A 19,820-nucleotide genomic window follows, 5' to 3' on the forward strand; every position below is an offset into this window, starting at 1 on the left:
TCTAAACGTGGCATATATGTAGAACGATTACATGGTTTTGCTGAGAAAGATGAAAGGTTAGCTAGACATTTGGACACATCCACTGTGTTTTCTGGCTTGTCAAATAGAACACAGAACGATCTAATTGAAGCAATCCTCTCCATTGAGGCGGAGAGATTTTTTTAATGTAAAGGAAAATAAGGAGGACTTTTACAAAAAGGGCGTAGGTTTGCATAGGGACGGTAGGGACATAACACTACCAACTTTTCAGGATGCTAAAATTGTCCCCACCAACGTTTAAGCAACCTTACCTTTTTTGCATGATATAATGTTCAGTTACATAGAGAATTTAGATCTTTCAATAGTTCCATATGTTGTAAGGATAGAATTGACCCTACCATTATTAAGTGAATTATTTTCATTATGTTTATGTTTGCTAATAAAAACCAGACATTTATTCAGGAAGTTTTCAAAATGTTTCTTTAGTATTTTTTGAAAACAAAGGTTTGAATCGAACAGTGTATCATCTGAACCAATGCATGTAAAAGTTATTATTAGTAGATAAGTATTTATTTTGCATTGATCATTTTGCATTTTAATTAATTAGGTTCATATACATGAGAAATGTGGCCCTTTGCCCCCTCCATCCAATCTGTTTGGTCTTATTAATGTCCCGTCCCCAGCAAAAAGTGTACCTACATGCAGGTTATGCTGTTATATCATCCCTACGAATGTTGAGACCACTTTTTGTTTAGCAATCTGTAATAAATTGATTAAAGTATCAGAATTACAAGTTTTAAAAACAACTGAATATTTCACTAAAGGTCAGAATTGAATTCTGTGGTTTTGTACACCACTCTTTACTCTCATTTATGTTGCATGAATTATAGAATTGCGACGGCCAAAACATTGAGGGTGTAGAGCAAATGCATGTTATTTTCTTACTTTTACGTATCGATAATATGTACCGTGTGTGCGTGTTTTGTGAAGAATGCTGATGAGATATGAAATAACCAGTAGCCAATTGAATAAGCTACCCTTTTTGGTTTATATATTTGAAAATCTAACACTAAAGGAGTCAGTGCCTCACCAACCATGAACCTCACCGCACGTCACTGGTCCAGACACGTCTGAAGTTTGCCACTGACCATCTGGATGATCCAGAGGAGCAATGGCAGAAGGTCATGCGGTCGGATGAGACCAAAATTGAAGTTTTCGGTCTAAACTCGGCTCATCGTGTTTGGAAGAAAAAGAAGGATGAGTACAACCCCAAGAACACCATCCCAACTGTGAAACATGGAGGAGGAAACATCATTTTTTGGGGCCGCTTCTCTGCCAAGGGTACAGGACGACTGCACCGTATTGAGGGGAGGATGGATGGGGCTATGTATCGCCAGATCTTGGCTGACAACCTCCTTCCTTCCGTGAGAGCCCTGAAGATGGGTCGTGGCTGGGTCTTCCAGCATGACAACGACCCAAAGCACACAGCCAAGGCAACTAAAGAGTGGCTCCGTAAGAAGCATCTTAAGGTCCTGGAGTGGCCTAACCAGTCACCAGATCTGAACCTGATAGAAAATCTATGGAGGGAGCTGAAAGTCCGTGTTGCCCGGCAGCAGCCCTGAAACCTGAAGGCTCTGGAGAAGATCTGCATGGAGGAGTGGGCCAAAATCCCTGCTGCATTGTGTGCAAACCTTGTCAAGGACTACAGGAAACGTTTGGTATCTGTAATAGCAAACAAAGGTTTCTGTACCAAGTATTAAAGTTCGATTTTTGTGATGTATCAAATACTTATTTCATGCAATTAAATGCAAATTTATTATTTAAAAATCATACAACGTGATTTTCTGTTGTTTTTTTTGTATTAGATTCCGTCCCTCACAGTTGAAGAGAACTTATGATACAAATTACAGACCTCTACATGCTTTGCAAGTGGGAAAACCAGCAAAATCGGCAGTGTATCAAATACTTGTTCTCCCCACTGTATGTGTTATAGAAATAACTGTGCTAAAACAGTTTTATTTGCATTTCAGTAGTTTAAGAGGTTTGACCCCCAAAAAAGAAACAAAATAAATAAATAAATAACATTTCTGACACCATGGAAATTCTAGACACTTTCACCCCTGAATGTACAGCATATGGTTCTGTTCGTATGAGGGCCGTCTCATTGTGTTGCTCACTGAGTCACCTGGTGGCCAAATGAACAAATAACACAATGTTCAAACTGCTTCAACTGGACACAGTTTGTAAACTGGGAGATACTACAAATAGTTTTGTTAAAATATTTATTAAAAAAAGTAAGAGAGTATATACTTTTTTTTTTTTTTTTTAATGTTTACAAACAAACATGTATCATCTATAAGTCTATACATGTCCAGGTAATCTGGGCCCATAAACATTAGTACACAAAAGTTAATAATAGCACATAAGTATTTAAACGGCTGATTAAGCTTTTATTTGACCGGAAACACCCCCCTATTCCTAACGCACCCACACAACTGGCATGTCTGAGTAGATGGAATATTTGTCCGCTGAGCTTGTGGAATGCATTTTTGTGCGCGTCTCGGATGTGACTGCGACGAGCTGTGTGAGGTAAGCCCAGAGTCCGCCCCTCTGGCCTCTGATTGGTGCAGCCTGCGTCTCAGGAATGTCCCTCAACCCTTCAAATAGCCTCCACTTGCACCCTAACAGACAGTCACTCAGTGCAATCTAACTTGAGAGCATTAATTGGAATTTAAAAAAAAAGAAAGTCAACTACTTTTTGACTTGAACCTCAACGAAAAGGGATACATATTTGCAGGACGTCCTTTTCATCCAAGTAACTCTTATTTTGAAGGAATCTTCTGCTTTTAAGGTGAGTAGACGATCCACATCTTGAAGTATTATTCAAAAGTGGCATATTTGAGTGCAAAAAGATATAATATGTGATTTCTTTTGGTTTTGATTTTAGCTTTGCCTTTGAGAAAAGAAATGATGCTGCGTGGCATCTTCCTGCTGTTGATGCTCTGGAGTTGTGAAGGTGCAATTTTTGCAGGTGAGAAGACAGAAAAATGACTTAAAAATGATGCATTTTCCTTTTCATGATGTTTAGAAAACACGTGCGTGTCATTGTTCCGCAGAGAGTCGTGATGACAACAGCGTTTATGACTTATTCGATCTGGTGCGGGTAGACAAGAAGCATAACGGCGTCACTCTGGTCAAAGGAGCCGACCCGTACAGCCCGGCGTACAAAGTTATGAACGCAGACCTGATCCCACCGGTCCCCGACAACTCCTTCGGGGACCTTATTGACTCCATCCAGTCAGAAAGGGGCTTCATCCTCCTGGTCAACCTGAAGCAGTCCAAAAGAAACAGAGGAAGCCTCTTGATGGTCGAGAGGAAAGACGGCTCCGGTCCCGTGTTGGAGATCATCTCCAACGGCAAAGCCAACACTTTGGATGTCTCCTACTCCACCGGTGACCAGCAGCAGCTGGTGTCCATCGAGGAGGCCTACTTAGCTACGGGACACTGGAAGAACATCACGCTGTTCTTCCAGGAAGACCGTGTGAAACTCTATGTGGGCTGTGAGGAAATCAACGTGTCGGAAATGGACGAAACGATCCAGAAAGTGTTGTCTCACGAGATGGCGGACATCGCCAGGCTTAGGATTGGGAAAGGAGCAACTCGAGATAAATTTATGGTAAGGTCTCATTATTGCTTCAATTTTGATTTGAATGCTTCTTTTAAATATTTGTAATCTGACAGGGAGTGCTTCAGAATGTGAGATTCGTCTTTGGGACCTCACTAGAGACTGTCTTGAGAAATAAAGGATGCCAAAACGGAGGTAAGAACTCTTGTAAAGACGTTGGTCTTGTGAATAATGGACTGAAAATTGTAAGTAATTCTTGATGTGCAAAAAAATATTGAGCGATTGCATTGTGCTTCCACCTGCAGCTGCCTTGACTGATGTCCTGACTCTGGGAAACCCAGTCAATGGCTCCAGCCCTGCCATCAGGACCGACTACACTGGCCACAAAAGTAAAGGTGAGAACATCTCCAAACAATAGGCTGAGTTTGACTTTTGTGGTGGGGTGGCAAAAAATGTTGATGACCCCGAATCGCAGTATCAGCAATTAAATTACAAGATATATGCTTGGTTAGTAGCTTAGCCCATGCTTGTAAATACAGACATCCCAGCTGTGCTTCATGGTTCTCAGTCAGTAGTTGTTGTCGATGTTAAAAGCTTAAGTTTGAAAAAAATGACGTCATTACTCATTTTTCCTCTTTTTGTCCTCAGGTAGTTTTGGCTAAGAAAAGTAAATGACTGTCTCTAAGATGCTAGTCACATGATCTGTTCAAAAAATTGTTTTGACCCATTATAAAACTATTTTTTTTTGTTCATTGCATTCATTGTTTTTGTTTGTTGTATTGTTTTACAACTTTTATAGACAACATTTTACCGGCAAAGTCTTAATTTTAAATTCATTTACACTGTATAGGAAAGTCAATTACATGCAATGACATATTTCAGCCACCAGGGTGGGCTTTGCTCCTCCCGGCCCCCGTAATCTCCGCATATGAAACCCTGTTAGATTTGTACTTATTTTTGAGCTAACGTGTGACTGTAAAAACAGCTAAAAAAAAAATAGAAACTGCAATTTCTGGAGAAATTACGATGGGGCTTTGCTGTGGTAGACACAGATCTATCAGGTCACTTCCTGTTGATTTGGGGACATTTTAGGGACACTTCCTGTTGATATAAGGTCATTTCCTGTTTATTTGGGGACATTTCGGGGAGACGTCAGGTTGCATGTCTGTCAATGGTATTGACTTACTTGGGTGCCAGTTGAATGTCAATGGGCTGTCATGGTAAATGGTCAAAAATCCCAAGGGCCAATGTTTTCCTGCCACTGAAAATGAATAGGACATTTGGACGTGCATGGCTGTCAATGGCATCGACTTACTTGGGCACCAGTTGAATGTCAATGGGCTGTAATGGCAAGTATGGGTCAGAAATCACAATCAGATAGGTTTTTCTGCCATTGAAAATGAATGGGAAATTTTGACGTGCATGCCTGTCAATGTCATTGACTTACTTGGGCGCCAGTTCAATGTCAATGGGCTTTAATGACAAGTTTGGGTCAAAAATCACAATCACATAGGTTTTTCTGCCATTGAAAATGAATGGGAAATTTGGACATACGTGGCCGTCAACATGCATGGCTGTCAATGGCTTCGACTTACTTAGGGACCAGTTTTATGTCAATGGACTGACATGGCAAATGGTCAAAAACCACAGGGACCTATGACTTCCTGCTGTTGAAAATGAATGGGAAATTTGGACATACATGGCTGTCAATGGCATCCCATTAGAAATGAATGGGAAAGTTTTTGTCGAATTTTCTGTATACAACTTTTATGCCCCTTACCGTCCTGAAGTTTTTGATGTGTAAATTTTGCGATTTGGTAAAAAAATTTAGGACTACATACATTTTAGGAGTGGGAACCTCTTGGTACCTCACGATACGATACGATTTGCGATACAAAGCTCACGATAACGATGATCTGACGGTATGGTGATACAACGATTATCGATGCATTGGTCAGAAAATAATTCTAGGGATAATCTACAAATAACTAATAAACAGAAAAAACAAGCTTCTACTGTGAATTTGAATGAGTTTATCACTAGTAGACGTCCAATCCATTTGAAATGGGAGGGTGGCAGCGAATGAACATTCGTTCATTCGCTGCCATCCCTCACACTTCAAATGGATTGAATGTCTATGGCTGGTAGTGGCAGCCAATGCCAGGCAATGAGGTCATTTTGGGCCATTTAAGGTCATTTACCTGTTGATTTTCAGTTACCTCCTTGGGGTATTCTATGGGTCACTTCCTGTTTATTTTGAGTTAGCAGGAAGTAACCTGTGAATCACACAAATGAATAGGCAGTGACTCAAACTCAACAGGAAATGACCTGTAAATGCCCTAAAATGAACAATAAGTGACCTGTAAATGCCCTGAAAATCGGACAGAATGACTGTGAATGCTCTGGTTTCGAATGAACGAACGTTCCCAGTCTAAATGGATTGGGCGTCGAGATCCTTCAATGCAGCCTTAGAGTTAACTGAGACACTATTACGGTGGAAGATTTTGGTAGGAACTTGTTGGTTCATTTTTATTTTATTTTTTTTAGACATTGACACCTTTTTAAAACGATATCTCGATTCTTGGCAGGAGCATTTGATAACCTTTTGGGATCCAAAGTATCACGATATATCACCATTTCGATATTTTGTCACACCCCTAATACATTTTGAAAACATTTTTTGAATTTTACTATCTGGGCCTTTGCCTTGCAAAGCCCCATCTAACAACAGTTAAAACAGTTTTTAGTTGGCTAGTTAAACTAGGTTGTGGATTTTCATTTATTTCCTCATTATTTGGGTTCTCCACTCCATGCAGATTTCCATTCATTCTGCGGCCTCACCTGCGAAGACGTCGCCGGGCTGTTCAAGGAGGTGCGTGGCCTCGGTATGGTGGTGAAGCACGTGACCAACAAGCTGCGTGAAGTGGTAAGTGCTGCAAAACCGCTCCTCGTCTGCGAGCGTCCAAGTTAGCGTGTTCACAGTGTCACTTGTCGCTGTCGTGGAAGCCCGCGGCCAATTTCTTAATGAGAACCATATGAATACGCAACTATGATGCTTATATTTGCATTGCTTCAGTAGCCAGGCTATGTCTTAATCATTATGTCGGATGGTGATTCATTTGTGCTGGAACTTTGGCAAAGTGAAAGTTTTCCATCCCTGGTCCCCAGCTAGCACCCCTCCCCTCACTCACTATTTCTATTTTTTTCCTGCAGACTGAGGTCACCACCAAGATTCGAGATGAAATGGAGATGCAAAGCAGTGTTTGCATCCACAATGGAATTAAGTACAACGACAGAGACGAGTGGACCGTGGACGACTGCACTGAGTGTACCTGCCAGGTAAGCGATTTAGCACTTGTATTTCCTACTGCAGACGCCAAAACAATAAAACTGTGTAGTGAAGCAACAGCACCAAGAATTCCTTGAAACAAACACAAGCAAGTAGGAGGATATTTTCCATAGGCGGAGTTTGAGTTTTGGGGCGGGGGGGCACAACGTGTTGATGACCCCAAAATGCAGTGTCAGCAATAAAATTAACTTACAAGAATATTTATAATGATAAGTTGAAAATGAGCATTCCCATCATTCTTGAGGGGAATTCTAAATCAGGCTGCTTAGGCAATACTTTTCGCCAAGATCGTCATCCATTGAATTTGGTACGCCCGCCGGTGTCGTGCCAATGTAGTTACCCCAGTCAAAAATTGTATCCCCTGGGCAGAGCCATATGGAGGTAGATTTGTGTCTTTATTATTCAATCAAAAAATGTATGTGTGAATTAAAATATATATTTTCAGCCAAGCAAAAAAGTCGCTTCATCAAAAAAATGTGCTTAAATGCAAAAATAAATTTGTAACTAAAAAAACTGCATGTGAAAGCTATTTTTCTTTGATTAATTTTTTTTTAATTTTTAATTAATTTTTTTTTAAATTAAAGTCAAGTTTTTGTTTGATTTAAGTAATGTTGATTTGTGTTTAGGTCACATTTTGGCTGGCTATTATTCAACCAAAAAATAATTTGCTTCAAAAAAATATAGATTTTCAAAAAGAAAAATCACTTCAATCAAAAGAAAAAAAAAATCAATCATAGAAAAAAGTTTTTCAATACGAAAAAATATTTGAGATTGAAAAATTTGAACACTTAATTTTTCATTGAAAAAGTTTTCTTTGATTGAAGCAATCCTTTTTGTGTTTGGGCCATATTATGATGAGGACATTTGTGTCTAAATCATTCAATCCCCCCCAAAAAGTTGCTACAATCAAAAAAAATATATATATATTTACAATCGAAGAAAAAAATCATTTTTAAAAACATCTTTTCTGTAAAATATATATATATATATATTAGGGCTGTCAAACGTTTAAGAATTTAATTGAGTTAATCACAGCTTAAAAATTAATTAATTGTAATTAATCGCAATTCAAACCATTTATAAAATATGCCAACATTTTCTACAAATTATTGTTGGAATGGAAAGATAAGACACAAGACGGATATATACATTCAACATACTGTACATAAGTACTGTATTTGTTTATTATAATAATAAATCAACAAGATGGCATTAACATTAACATTCTATTAAAGCAATCCATGGATAGAAAGACTTGTAGTTCTTAAAGGATAAATGTTAGTACAAGTTATAGAAATTTTATATTAAAACCCCTCTGAATGTTTGTTTTAATAAAATTTGTAAAATTTTCAATCAAAAAATAAACTAGTAGCTCGCCATTGTTTATGTCATAATTACACAATGCTCATGGGTGCTGAAGGCCATAAAATCAGTCGCACCCAAGCGCCAGCAGAGGGCAACAAAACTCCAAAAAACATAAGTAACAATTTTAATCTGTTTAAGCGCGGCATGTGCGTTAATTGCGTCAAATATTTTAACTTGATTAATTTAAAAAATTAATTAACGCCCGTTAACGCGATAATTTTAACAGCCCTAGTATATATATATGGGGGACGGGTAACGATAAGCATTTGCTTTTTCCCGTTTTCCTTTGTCTGTCATTGTCTTTTCTGGCCAAAATATCCCACACTCTGAAACTGTCAATGATTATGATGATGATGACAATGACAATAAATTCATTCATTCATTTATATATATATATATATATATATATATATATATATATATATATATAGAGAGAGAGAGAGAGAGAGAGAGAGAGAGAGAGAGAGAGATTTTTTTTTTATTTTTTTTATTTTATGCAAAGCAAATGACTGTCTAAGGTGTTCAAAAAATAATTTTGACCCATTATAAAAATATGTTTTTTTGTTCATTTAAATCATTTTTGTTGCAGTTTTATTGCTTTTATATATATGGAGGAAAGTCAATTACATGCAATGACACTTTTCAGCCACCATGGGGTCTGGCCCCCCTGTCCCCCCCTTAAAATCCGCTTATGATATTTTCTCTCCAAGAATGTTAGGGTTATGATTTACTTTCGGCCACGTCGGCAAGTAACGTAAAGCCTGTCATGTCCCTTCATTTAGAACTCTGCCACCGTGTGTCGAAAGATCTCCTGCCCACTGATTCCCTGCGCCAACGGCACTGTGCCAGAGGGAGAATGCTGCCCCCGTTGCGGAAATCGTAAGTTGACTTTGTTTAAATGAAGTGGTGTGAGTTCTACAGGCTAGAAGCTGTAGGTATTTTTGGGTTTGTGTCTCAAGCCAAAGTCTGACCACCCAGTTTTTACCTAATAAAATGATTCGAAACAGAGTCAAACTCATAAAAGGTACCATTCAGCTACTCTCTGCCAAAATGTCATGTTTTTAAACCATCTCACCTCTCACAGCGAGAGACTCCGCGGAGGATGACTGGTCCCCCTGGTCTCAGTGGACCCGTTGCTCGGTGACTTGTGGTCGGGGCATCCAGCAGCGTGGACGCTCTTGCGATCGCATCAACAGCAACTGCGAGGGCACCTCAGTCCAAACCCGCGACTGCTTCCCCCAAGAATGTGACAAACGCTGTAAGTAAGATATTTCAGTTTTATCTGCTAGAGCCATTAAGGATTAGGAATGAATTACTGTGTCTGGCACGCGCAGTCAAACAAGACGGCGGTTGGAGCCATTGGTCTCCCTGGTCTTCATGCTCCGTAAGCTGTGGAGAGGGGGTCATCACTCGCATACGTCTCTGCAACTCTCCGACACCCCAGATGGGTGGCTTGAACTGCCAAGGAGAGGGACGCCAAACTGAAATCTGCCAAAAGTCACCTTGTCCAAGTAAGATCAGGTTTATGAGCTGAAATACATCAGCAGTCTAGAAGCAAAAAAAAAACGATTCTTGTAATTTGTCAAACTTCGCTGCTCAGCCTTCATCGTGTACAGACGCACTCTGAGCTACTGAAGCACTCTTGATGTATTTTCCATGCCTGAATGAGCGTCTTTAGTTGTATGGGGGACGGGAAACTGATAAGCATATGCTTCATCCCGTCCGCCTTTGTCTTCTTCTTCTGTTCCTTCGGGCAAATCATATCACATTTTTGCAATTGTCAATGATTGTCAATGATACCGATGATGATGACAATAAAATTCCATTCCATTCCAACTTTCAGTCGATGGAGGTTGGGGACCTTGGTCACCGTGGGACACGTGCACTGTTACATGCAACGGAGGCATCCAGAACCGCAAACGTCTCTGTTCTGATCCTACTCCCAAATTCGGTGGCAAAGACTGTGTTGGCGAATCCACCATGTCTCAAGTGTGCAACAAACAGGATTGTCCCATTGGTAAACGGAATTATCTCTGAATTATTTAGAAATTACGTTTGCATTAACACTAACCAAATTCTATTTTACAGACGGTTGCCTCTCCAACCCATGCTTCCCTGGCTCAAAGTGCATCAGCTTCCCAGATGGATCGTTCAAATGTGGCACGTGTCCTCTCGGCTACAACGGCGACGGCATCACCTGCAAAGACATTGACGAGTGCAAAGAGGTCCCCGATGCTTGCTACACACACAATGGAGTCCATCGATGCGAGAACACGGAGCCAGGTTACAACTGCCAACCGTGCCCCGCTCGTTACTCTGGCTCCCAGCCCTTCGGAAGGGGAGTGGAGCAAGCTACTGCGAAAAAACAGGTTTGAATTATTACTCCCCCGTTTGTTTTCGACTTGTATCTAGCTGTTTCCGTTCTAAAATTCCGACATGTTTCGTTTTCAGGTTTGCAAACCACGAAACCCTTGCCGAGACGGTAGCCACAACTGCAACAAGAACGCCAACTGCATTTACTTGGGCGTCTTTTCCGAGTCCATGTTCCGCTGCGAGTGCAAGCCAGGGTATGCTGGCAATGGCCATATTTGTGGAGAGGATACTGATTTGGATGGTTGGCCCAACTCTGATCTGTTATGTGTGGCAAACGCTACCTACCACTGCAAGAAGGTAACCTCAAATAACTAGTGAAATCCATTAGGGCATAAACCAAATGTAAAACAACTAATCCTAATTGCTTTTGTTTTGTTTCTGTACAGGATAACTGCCCAAACCTTCCTAATTCTGGTCAGGAAGATCATGACAAGGACGGACTTGGTGATGAATGTGACCACGATGATGACAATGATGGTATCCCTGATGATAGGGTGAGTAATCCCAGCAGCGTATTTTATTGGTTTAACACAGTGGCTTCTCCACAGAACTCATAAAAAATACAGTGGGGCAACCACCAATTGTGCAAGTTCTCCTACTTGAAAAGATTAGAGAGGCCTGTAATTGTCAACATGGGTAAACCTCAACCAAGAGAGACAGAATGTGAAAAAAAAAAAACAGAAAATCACATTGTTTGATTTTTAAAGAATTTATTTCCAATTTAGAGTGGAAAATAAGTATTTGGTCACCTACAAACAAGCAAGATTTCTGGCTGTCAAAGAGGTCGAACTTCTTCTAACGAGGTCTAACAAGGCTCCACTCGTTACCTGTATTAATAATGGCACTTGTCTTAACTCATTATCGGTATAAAAGACACCTGTCCACAATCTCAGTCAGTCACACTCCAAACTCCACTAAACAAACACCAGAGAAAAAAATTGTAGACCTGCACCAGGCTGGGAAAACTGAATCTGCAATAGGTAAAACGCTTGGTGTAAAGAAATCAACTGTGGGAGCAATTATTAGAAAATGGAAGACATTCAAGACCACTGATAATCTCCCTTGATCTGGGGCTCCATGCAAGATTTCACCCCGTGGCATCAAAATCGGAGGGACCTATTGAATGACATACAGAGAGCTGGGACCACAGTAACAAAGGCTACTATCACAATGCGCCGCCAGGGACTCAAATCCTGCACGGCCAGATGTGTCCCCCTGCTGAAGCCGGTACACGACCAGACCCATCTGCGGTTCGCTAGAGAGCATTTGGATGATCCAGAAGAGGACTGGGAGAATGTGTTAGGGTCAGACGAAACCAAAATAGAACTTTTTGGTAGAAACACAGGTTCTCGAGTTTGGAGGAGAAAGAATACTGAATTGCATCCCAAGAACACCATACCCACTGTGAAGCATGAGGGTGGAAACATCATGCTTTGGGGCTGTTTTTCTGCAAAGGGACCAGGACGACTGATCTGTGGAAAGGAAAGAATGAATGGGGCCATGTATTGAGAAATTTTGAGTGAAAATCTCCCATCATCAAGGGCATTGAAGATGAGACGTGGCTGGGGCTTTCAGCATGACAATGATGCCAAACACACAGCCAGGACAACAAAGGAGCATTTCAAGGTCCTGGAGTGGCCTAGCCAGTCTTCAGATCTCAACCCCATAGAAAATCTGTGGAAAGTCCGTGTTGCCCAACGACAGCCCCAAAACATCACTGCTCTAGAGGAGATCTACATGGAGGAATGGGCCAAAATACCAGCAACAGTGGGTGAAAAGCTTGTGAAAAGTTAGAGAAAACGTTTGGCCTCTGTTATTGCTAACAAAGGGTACATAACAAAGTATTGGGATGAACTTTGGTATTGACCAAATACTTATTTTCCACCATGATTTGCAAATAAATTCTTTAAAAATCAAACAATGTGATTTTTTCCCCCACATTCTCTCTCTCATGGTTGAGGTTTACCCATGTTGACAATTACAGGCCTCTCTAATATTTTTAAGTGGGAGAGCTTGCACAATTAGTGGTTGACTAAATACTTATTTGCCTCACTGTAAATACAAATCAGTCTTACACACCAATAGAAAAGTTTCTGGTTTGTGCGTTTTAGTTTTCATAATTGTATTCCATTTTCCTGATAATCCCTTAGGACAACTGCCCAAGAGTGTACAACCCCGCTCAGTATGATGCGGACAGGGACGATGTCGGTGACAGCTGTGACAACTGTATTTTTGAATCAAACACTGACCAGACCGACACCGACAATAACGGCGAAGGGGATGCCTGCGCCGTGGACATTGACGGTGATGGTAAGTGACCATTTTATTAGGTTTCAGAGCTTCCCAGGGTCTTTAAAAAAACATCGGCTAAGACCCTGCATAGGCTAACACAACTATATGCTTCAACTCAACAGGTATTCTGAATGAGAATGACAACTGCCCATATGTTTACAACGTCGACCAAAGGGATACAGACCGGGACGGGGTGGGAGACCACTGCGATAACTGCCCTCTCGAGCATAACCCCGATCAGGTAAGGTCGGATCTCGGCTTGAACGTTTACATTACTCGTTTCTTAGAATAACTCCGTGGCGTGCGGTGAAAGAATACCAAAGATATGTCTGGAAGTCATAAAGGCTATAAATTGAGAGGAATGCGTCAGCCTCTTCCAACTTTTCACCAAATGTGAATTGAGTAGTTCAGTTCTCGCGTGCATACCATGAGACGAAGGTCTTTTAAATTCCGTCCAGATAATCACATCTCATACAGAACAAAAAGTCATACAGTGTTCAAGGGAATAAATCTAGGAATTCCTCTCTCCAATAGACCGACTCGGACTCTGATCTCGTGGGAGATAAGTGTGACAACAACCAGGACATTGACGAGGATGGCCACCAGAATAATTTGGACAACTGTCCTTACATACCCAATGCCAACCAAGCAGACCACGACAAGGATGGCAAGGGCGACGCCTGCGACCACGATGATGACAACGACGGTATTCCCGATGACAAAGACAATTGCAGGCTGGCCTTTAACCCTGATCAGTTGGATTCTGATGGTGAGTCACCTCTTCGGTCAATAATCGCACTTTTGTCTCAGATTTGTAAAGTCGGTTCCTCACGAACGGTATGTTTCTGTTCAGGCGATGGCCGAGGTGACGTCTGCAAAGACGATTTCGACCAAGACAACGTCCTGGATATTTATGATGTTTGCCCAGAGAACTTTGCCATCAGTGAAACAGACTTCCGACGATTCCAGATGGTTCCCCTGGACCCTAAAGGCACCTCGCAGATTGATCCCAACTGGGTGGTCAGACATCAGGGCAAGGAATTAGTACAGACCGTCAACTGCGATCCGGGCATCGCCGTCGGTACGAAACTTCACATTCACATGCCTCGTTAAAGAATTCACCTCGAAACCATGCAAGACTAATTCAAACACAAACTATCCCAACCAGGTTTTGACGAGTTCAGCGCCGTCGACTTCAGCGGAACGTTCTTCGTCAACACGGATCGGGATGACGACTACGCCGGTTTTGTCTTCGGCTACCAATCAAGCTCTCGATTCTACACGGTCATGTGGAAGCAGATCACACAGACCTATTGGTCTAATGTTCCCACGAGAGCTCAAGGTTACTCGGGCCTGTCCATCAAAGTGGTTAACTCCACCACTGGACCTGGCGAGCACCTGAGGAATGCACTGTGGCATACCGGAGACACACCAGGACAGGTGAGCGATCAATAATGGCTTAAATGGTCCTCCAGGTTAAATATCGGAAGTCGTTTTAATATTGGTAATGATTTACAGGTCCGTACTCTGTGGCACGACCCTAAGAACATCGGCTGGAAAGACTTCACTGCCTACAGATGGCACCTGATCCATAGACCAAAGACTGGACTTATTAGGTAAGTTGTAAACAACATTAAATGTTCCTGATCTGCTTGTTTGAAATAATCTAAAAATGTAATTGTTTTTCTTTTAGAGTGGTGATGTACGAGGGCAAGAGAATCATGGCTGACTCCGGAAACATCTTTGACAAAACCTATGCTGGAGGGCGACTAGGGTTGTACGTCTTCTCGCAGGAGATGGTTTACTTCTCAGACCTGAAATACGAATGTCGAGGTAAGATTTAAAATGCAAGTACATTGTTCTTTTAGGCAGTGTTGTTTTCGGCAGCCCTTTTAATTTTCGTCTTAGTCTTTTGAACGAAAAAACTTATTAGTCTTAGTCATATTTTAGTCATTTCAAAATGTGTCTTGGGTTAGGGTTTTAGTCTAGTTTAGGCAATTAAAACTCGGGCAAATTTCGTCTAGTTTTAGTCGAAAATTCTCAAAATGTTTTCGTCTATAAACTTTCCAATAATGTCGAGTGAACATTGACAGAAGAGCAAATAGTTGTCTACAAGGACATCAACATTTTCATGATGACAATACACTATCAGCCAGAAAACAGCATATTACCGTATTGGCCCGAATATAAGACGGTGTTTTTTGCATTAAAATAAGACTGAAAAAGTGGGAGTCGTCTTATATTCGGGGTCTAGACATTATACCCATTCACGACGCTAGATGCGCAAGATATCAATTAGGGCTGCAGCTATCGATTATTTCAGTAGTCGATTAATCGATGAAGTAGTTAGTTCGAATAATCGAGTAATCGGATAAGGAACATGAAAAATTAAAATACCTGAGCTGAGCCTCAAACGGTATAAAAAAATAAATAGATGACGATCTAAGTCCAACGAAAGAACAATTGGCTAACTTGCATATCAAAAGTTCGCTAGCTTAAATGCTATAAAATGCAAACTTTTTTTTTTTTTTTTTTACAATGCTCAATAACAAATGGTTCAGACACATATTCCCCCCAAAAAATGGCTAAATATACCTAAAAACTATATTATGAATGCATTAAAAACATTAGCTCAAACAAAAACTTAGCTTACGTTGGTCTTAACAGGGAGCAATTGGATTCAGCCATGTGAAATGAGGCAGACCAGAGGGCAGTGTATCCACCCTAATCAATAAAACTAAATGCAAACACTTTCAAAATAAAACATTACAACACCACTTTAATTAAACGAATACTCGGAGCAACCTTTCTAATCGAATACTCGAGTTAATCGATTAATCGTTGCAGCACTAATATCAATTAAGCGAATGCTGAACTTAAGGAGTAATGTTCTGTCATGACAGATCTCTGCTACTCTCAAGTTTAACCAGTTTGCATTATTTTATTGCAATGTTTTTCCTTATTCAGATTTGTTTCAAGACTAGTTTGTTAGACTTCACTTTGATGGTTAATGCAGTTATTGCAATTTTGTTGTTTTATCACAATAGATTGGTTTATTTACATTTCAAAAACCAGAAGCCATTCATTTACGAATGTGATCGCACTTTATTTTACATATTTAAATGTTCAGATATTAAGATTTGAATGAGGCAAAACAACATGCTTTTTCTCTCAAATATAATGTTATAATCATTTGTTTCAGATGTACTGTAATTATTTTCTGTATAAAAATTAATTTTGTGTTCAAAAAGTCTTTTTTCAAACTTGAGTCTTGAAAAAGAGGGGGTCGTCTTATAATCAGGGCCGTCTCATATTCGGGCCAATACGGTATTTGCAATTATTTAAACTCACCTGTACGCCACGAACTGTATGTAAAAAGTTTTCCAACGGTTTAAGAAGACTTACCGAGGCACCGCGCTAAATGCTAATGCTAACGCGAACGCTATGCTAGCCCTACAAGTTAGTTTGCTATGTGATGATCACTCAGCACAGACCTATAAAGGCTAAAGCAACATGGCATAGCCAAAATAAGAAAACAAAACTTACCAAACAGCACCTTAAAAATGTGTTTCACAAAAGGAACGTGGACTGGGCACACTGTGTGTGGGTCGGGGAGTCGGGGTAGGGCGCAGTACGTGAGTGACACTCCAAAACAGATTAGATGCGTGCTAACTACACATACAATAAGACAATATCACAAATAGGGAACTTATGACGGAAACTTTGGCGAATTTTCTCGTCTCCTCAGACATCTGGCATCCATCTCGTTATGTTTTAGTCTTCCAAGACACGTTTTTAGCTCGTCGTCATTGACGAAAACAACATTGCCATTAGGTCTTTGCAATTTAACATTAGACTCATCGATCTGTTTTTCATTTCTTTCAGATTCATAATGCAATTAAGACACATCCTGGCGGAAGGACGTCTCCTAATTCGACGATTCAAGAATGATGCGGAAGAGTGGTAGCGTGAGGTAACGTGACCTCAGGACATGAAAGCCAAATGAGAGTTCAATGATATTTCTGCATCAAATTCAAATTACGAGCGCAGCTCTGCTCAAATTTGGCCACTTCCTTTGCATCCGCAAAGAGGGGGCCACATTTATCGCTTTGCACACCTGAACTTTTCTGGTATCCTTCTGTGGAGGAAGGGTCGTTTTCTTTACATCCTCGAGCATTAACGTACATCTGCTGTGGACTCTTTATCAACTCGTTTTGAGGAAAGCAGTAGGAGAACTTTCTTTTGCGGGGGAGATGTTCCCCTTGAAGGAGCCATTGAGGGACCACGGACAGTTTGGAATGACTATTAGGATCAAAGATTGTGTGGTTTGAGTGAATGTGCGCATGTATTGGATCCCCCAAAAATGTCAGGAAAAGGCCATTCCGTTCAGTCACCCATTCAAAGTTACTAATATTAAAGGTCGTCTACATAGAGATGGCCAAAAAGTAGAACTTCTCAGGTTAAGAGCACAAAAAGGAGAGCACAGGGCCCAAAGCAAGTATGCTTTGGAATGTTGATATATAGTCTATGAGCTTTTATGAAGATTTAAATATCGGGGACGGACGTAATTATAAATTGAGCTTTACCATTTCAGTCGAATGTTTAGGCAAAATAAAGTGCACTGATGCAACTAGAAAAGGAATGACGTCGGCTATAAGGGGCAGAGTTACAACCACCCTATAGCAATGTCTTCAGGGAGCACTATTCTACCCGGTAACGTAAAACAGGAACAGGAAAAAAATATTTATATTAGTCCAGAGTGCGTTGAAACCACATTCCGTCAATAGCGAGAGCTATACAGGTAGTCCTTGGGTTACGAACGAGTTACGATCCTACGCTGGCAACGTAACCCGAATTTCCTCGTGAATGGGATTTAACCCTTAAAGTATTTTATTTTGTTTAATGATGGACGATTCACTGCCCTGTGGTGGCAGCTTTGGCCTTGTATGACTGAAGAGCAGATTAAGATGTCTAACATGGGCAAATGATAGCTGCGTTTGGCTCACATCAGGCTGTAAGTTGTTTCCGCTAATATGTTTGTGTGTATGCATTTGTAATTAGCTAATATATGTTTGTGTATGCATTTGTAATTAACTTTAGAGCTACAGTTTGTGAAGTTATGTGTGAGCCATTCTTTTATGAAAAAAAGTAAATACGTTAGCATTCGTAGCAATTAAGCTAGCAGACTTTTGCTTGGCAAATTAGAATAATTTAATCTACTAAATTTACATTTTAATCAGACAAATGGACGCCAGTTGTTTTGTGTCAAGTGTTTTATTGTTAAAATGTGTGTTGTTTTGAAAATAGGTGTACCCTAATTTTCAGACTATACCCGCTACATTTTTCCTTCATTTTGAATCATGCGGCTTATAGTCCAATGTGGCTTATTTGTTGATTTATTATTAATAGGTAACACTTTATTTGACAGCGGTGTCATAAGACTGTCATAATAATGACATGACACTATCATGGGCATTATTGAATGCTTATGACAGATTTCATTTCGCGTCATCCGGCAAATTATGTCACTAACTCCATTTATGTCTAGATCGGATTTTTTACATCCATTCAAAAGTGAGATAATTTGCCGGATAACACTAAATGACATGTTATAAGCATTCATGAATGCTCAGGACAGAGACATGTCATAATTTTGATTGTCTAATGACAGTCTTATGGCACCACTGTCAAATAAAGTGTTACCTAATACCATAACTCGCAATTAATGAAACAACTGGAGCAGTAACTGAAGACATCATTAGCAAAGAATATGAATTTTGATTGTTATTTACAAATGTAGCGCTTTAATCGAGGACGCCGTAACCAGAGGACTACCTGTATTTATTTCCAATTATGAGTCAAATGTTTTTACAACTGAATTCCTACTCTTTAAGAAAACCAACACTAGACCCTGGCCCATGTATGTGTGAGGAAAGCATGCATGGTTGGTGTGCCTGAGCTTGCGTGTATATTTTTTGACAAAGGAAAACCAAAATGATCTCCTTTTAGTACAAATATTACCTCATGAATGGTTTTTGTATTGAGGCCAGACAAGCAAATCACTTTCCTTTTTTATAAAAAAAAAAAATGAATGGCTTCAATTAGACTATACTATCAGGTATGTGCTGTATATAAGATATTTTTCTAAGAGAGGGGGAAAAAAGGAAGTCCAAACAGGAATAAATAAGGAAATGTTGTCTTTGTGTATTTTTCCAGTGCCTTTGTTTTGATAAATTATTATGATGTTGGAAGTTATGTCATTTGTGTAGATATATGCTATTTAAATAATTTATCTCGAAGCGTAGCCTGACGGAAACGCTTTTGTCTGTATAAATTCATTTGCACACTGATATGAGGATGTCTTTTTTATTTTTATGACGCTTTTCCATAAACATTTGTACTATAGTTTTTACCAAAAAAAAAAAAAAAAATGCTGTTTATACTCTTGTGTTATTTTGTAATATGACGAGGAAAAATAAACGATACCAGAAGTATCTTTTGTCACTTGTGGTCTTTTTTTGAGGAGGGAGCTTGTCAAACAAAAGGTTGAATAGTCAGATGGATAGTTCAAGACCCTGGATGTTGTATTTACTTTGATTGAGATCTTGTCCTTCCAAAAGCAAAAGGGAGTCGAGCCACGCTGTGTCAAACAACTGGAATCCATTAGTTGGGTTAGCTGAAGTCTCGGCGAAAGGGAGTATCCTTGGGAGTCAACAGCAGGAAAACTCGCCGTGAAATATAACCCTTTTACACAGCACATTCATACAGATATGATTACACATCATACAGGCATCTCTTTTAACCTTCGAGCACTGCATGAGATCAGCAGACGTTGAG

The 19,820-nt window shown here is 40.1% G+C and overlaps 1 protein-coding gene across 2 annotated transcripts; it reads left to right on the plus strand.

Annotated features, from left to right (window-relative positions):
* Window positions 1-2,664: 2,664 nt before the first annotated feature.
* Window positions 2,665-19,477, plus strand: LOC130931298 (thrombospondin-1-like). Of its 2 annotated transcripts, XM_057859962.1 has the most exons (23): window positions 2,665-2,830; window positions 2,927-3,010; window positions 3,096-3,223; window positions 3,260-3,655; window positions 3,721-3,799; window positions 3,910-3,999; window positions 6,421-6,530; window positions 6,818-6,943; window positions 9,101-9,197; window positions 9,403-9,576; window positions 9,653-9,829; window positions 10,162-10,335; window positions 10,407-10,687; window positions 10,770-10,988; window positions 11,078-11,185; window positions 12,842-13,001; window positions 13,106-13,224; window positions 13,518-13,752; window positions 13,837-14,064; window positions 14,152-14,423; window positions 14,502-14,599; window positions 14,677-14,816; window positions 16,869-19,477. In XM_057859962.1, the coding sequence occupies exons 2-23, from the start codon at window positions 2,947-2,949 to the stop codon at window positions 16,874-16,876; spliced, it is 3,483 nt and encodes a 1,160-aa protein (XP_057715945.1). In that variant the 5' UTR covers window positions 2,665-2,830; window positions 2,927-2,946; the 3' UTR covers window positions 16,877-19,477. The 2 variants fall into 2 exon arrangements, with proteins under 2 accessions (XP_057715945.1, XP_057715944.1); XM_057859961.1 differs by having other exon boundaries at window positions 3,096-3,655.
* Window positions 19,478-19,820: the final 343 nt, after the last annotated feature.

Source organism: Corythoichthys intestinalis, chromosome 15, assembly GCF_030265065.1.
Source record: "Corythoichthys intestinalis isolate RoL2023-P3 chromosome 15, ASM3026506v1, whole genome shotgun sequence".
NCBI classification, from domain to species: domain Eukaryota; kingdom Metazoa; phylum Chordata; class Actinopteri; order Syngnathiformes; family Syngnathidae; genus Corythoichthys; species Corythoichthys intestinalis.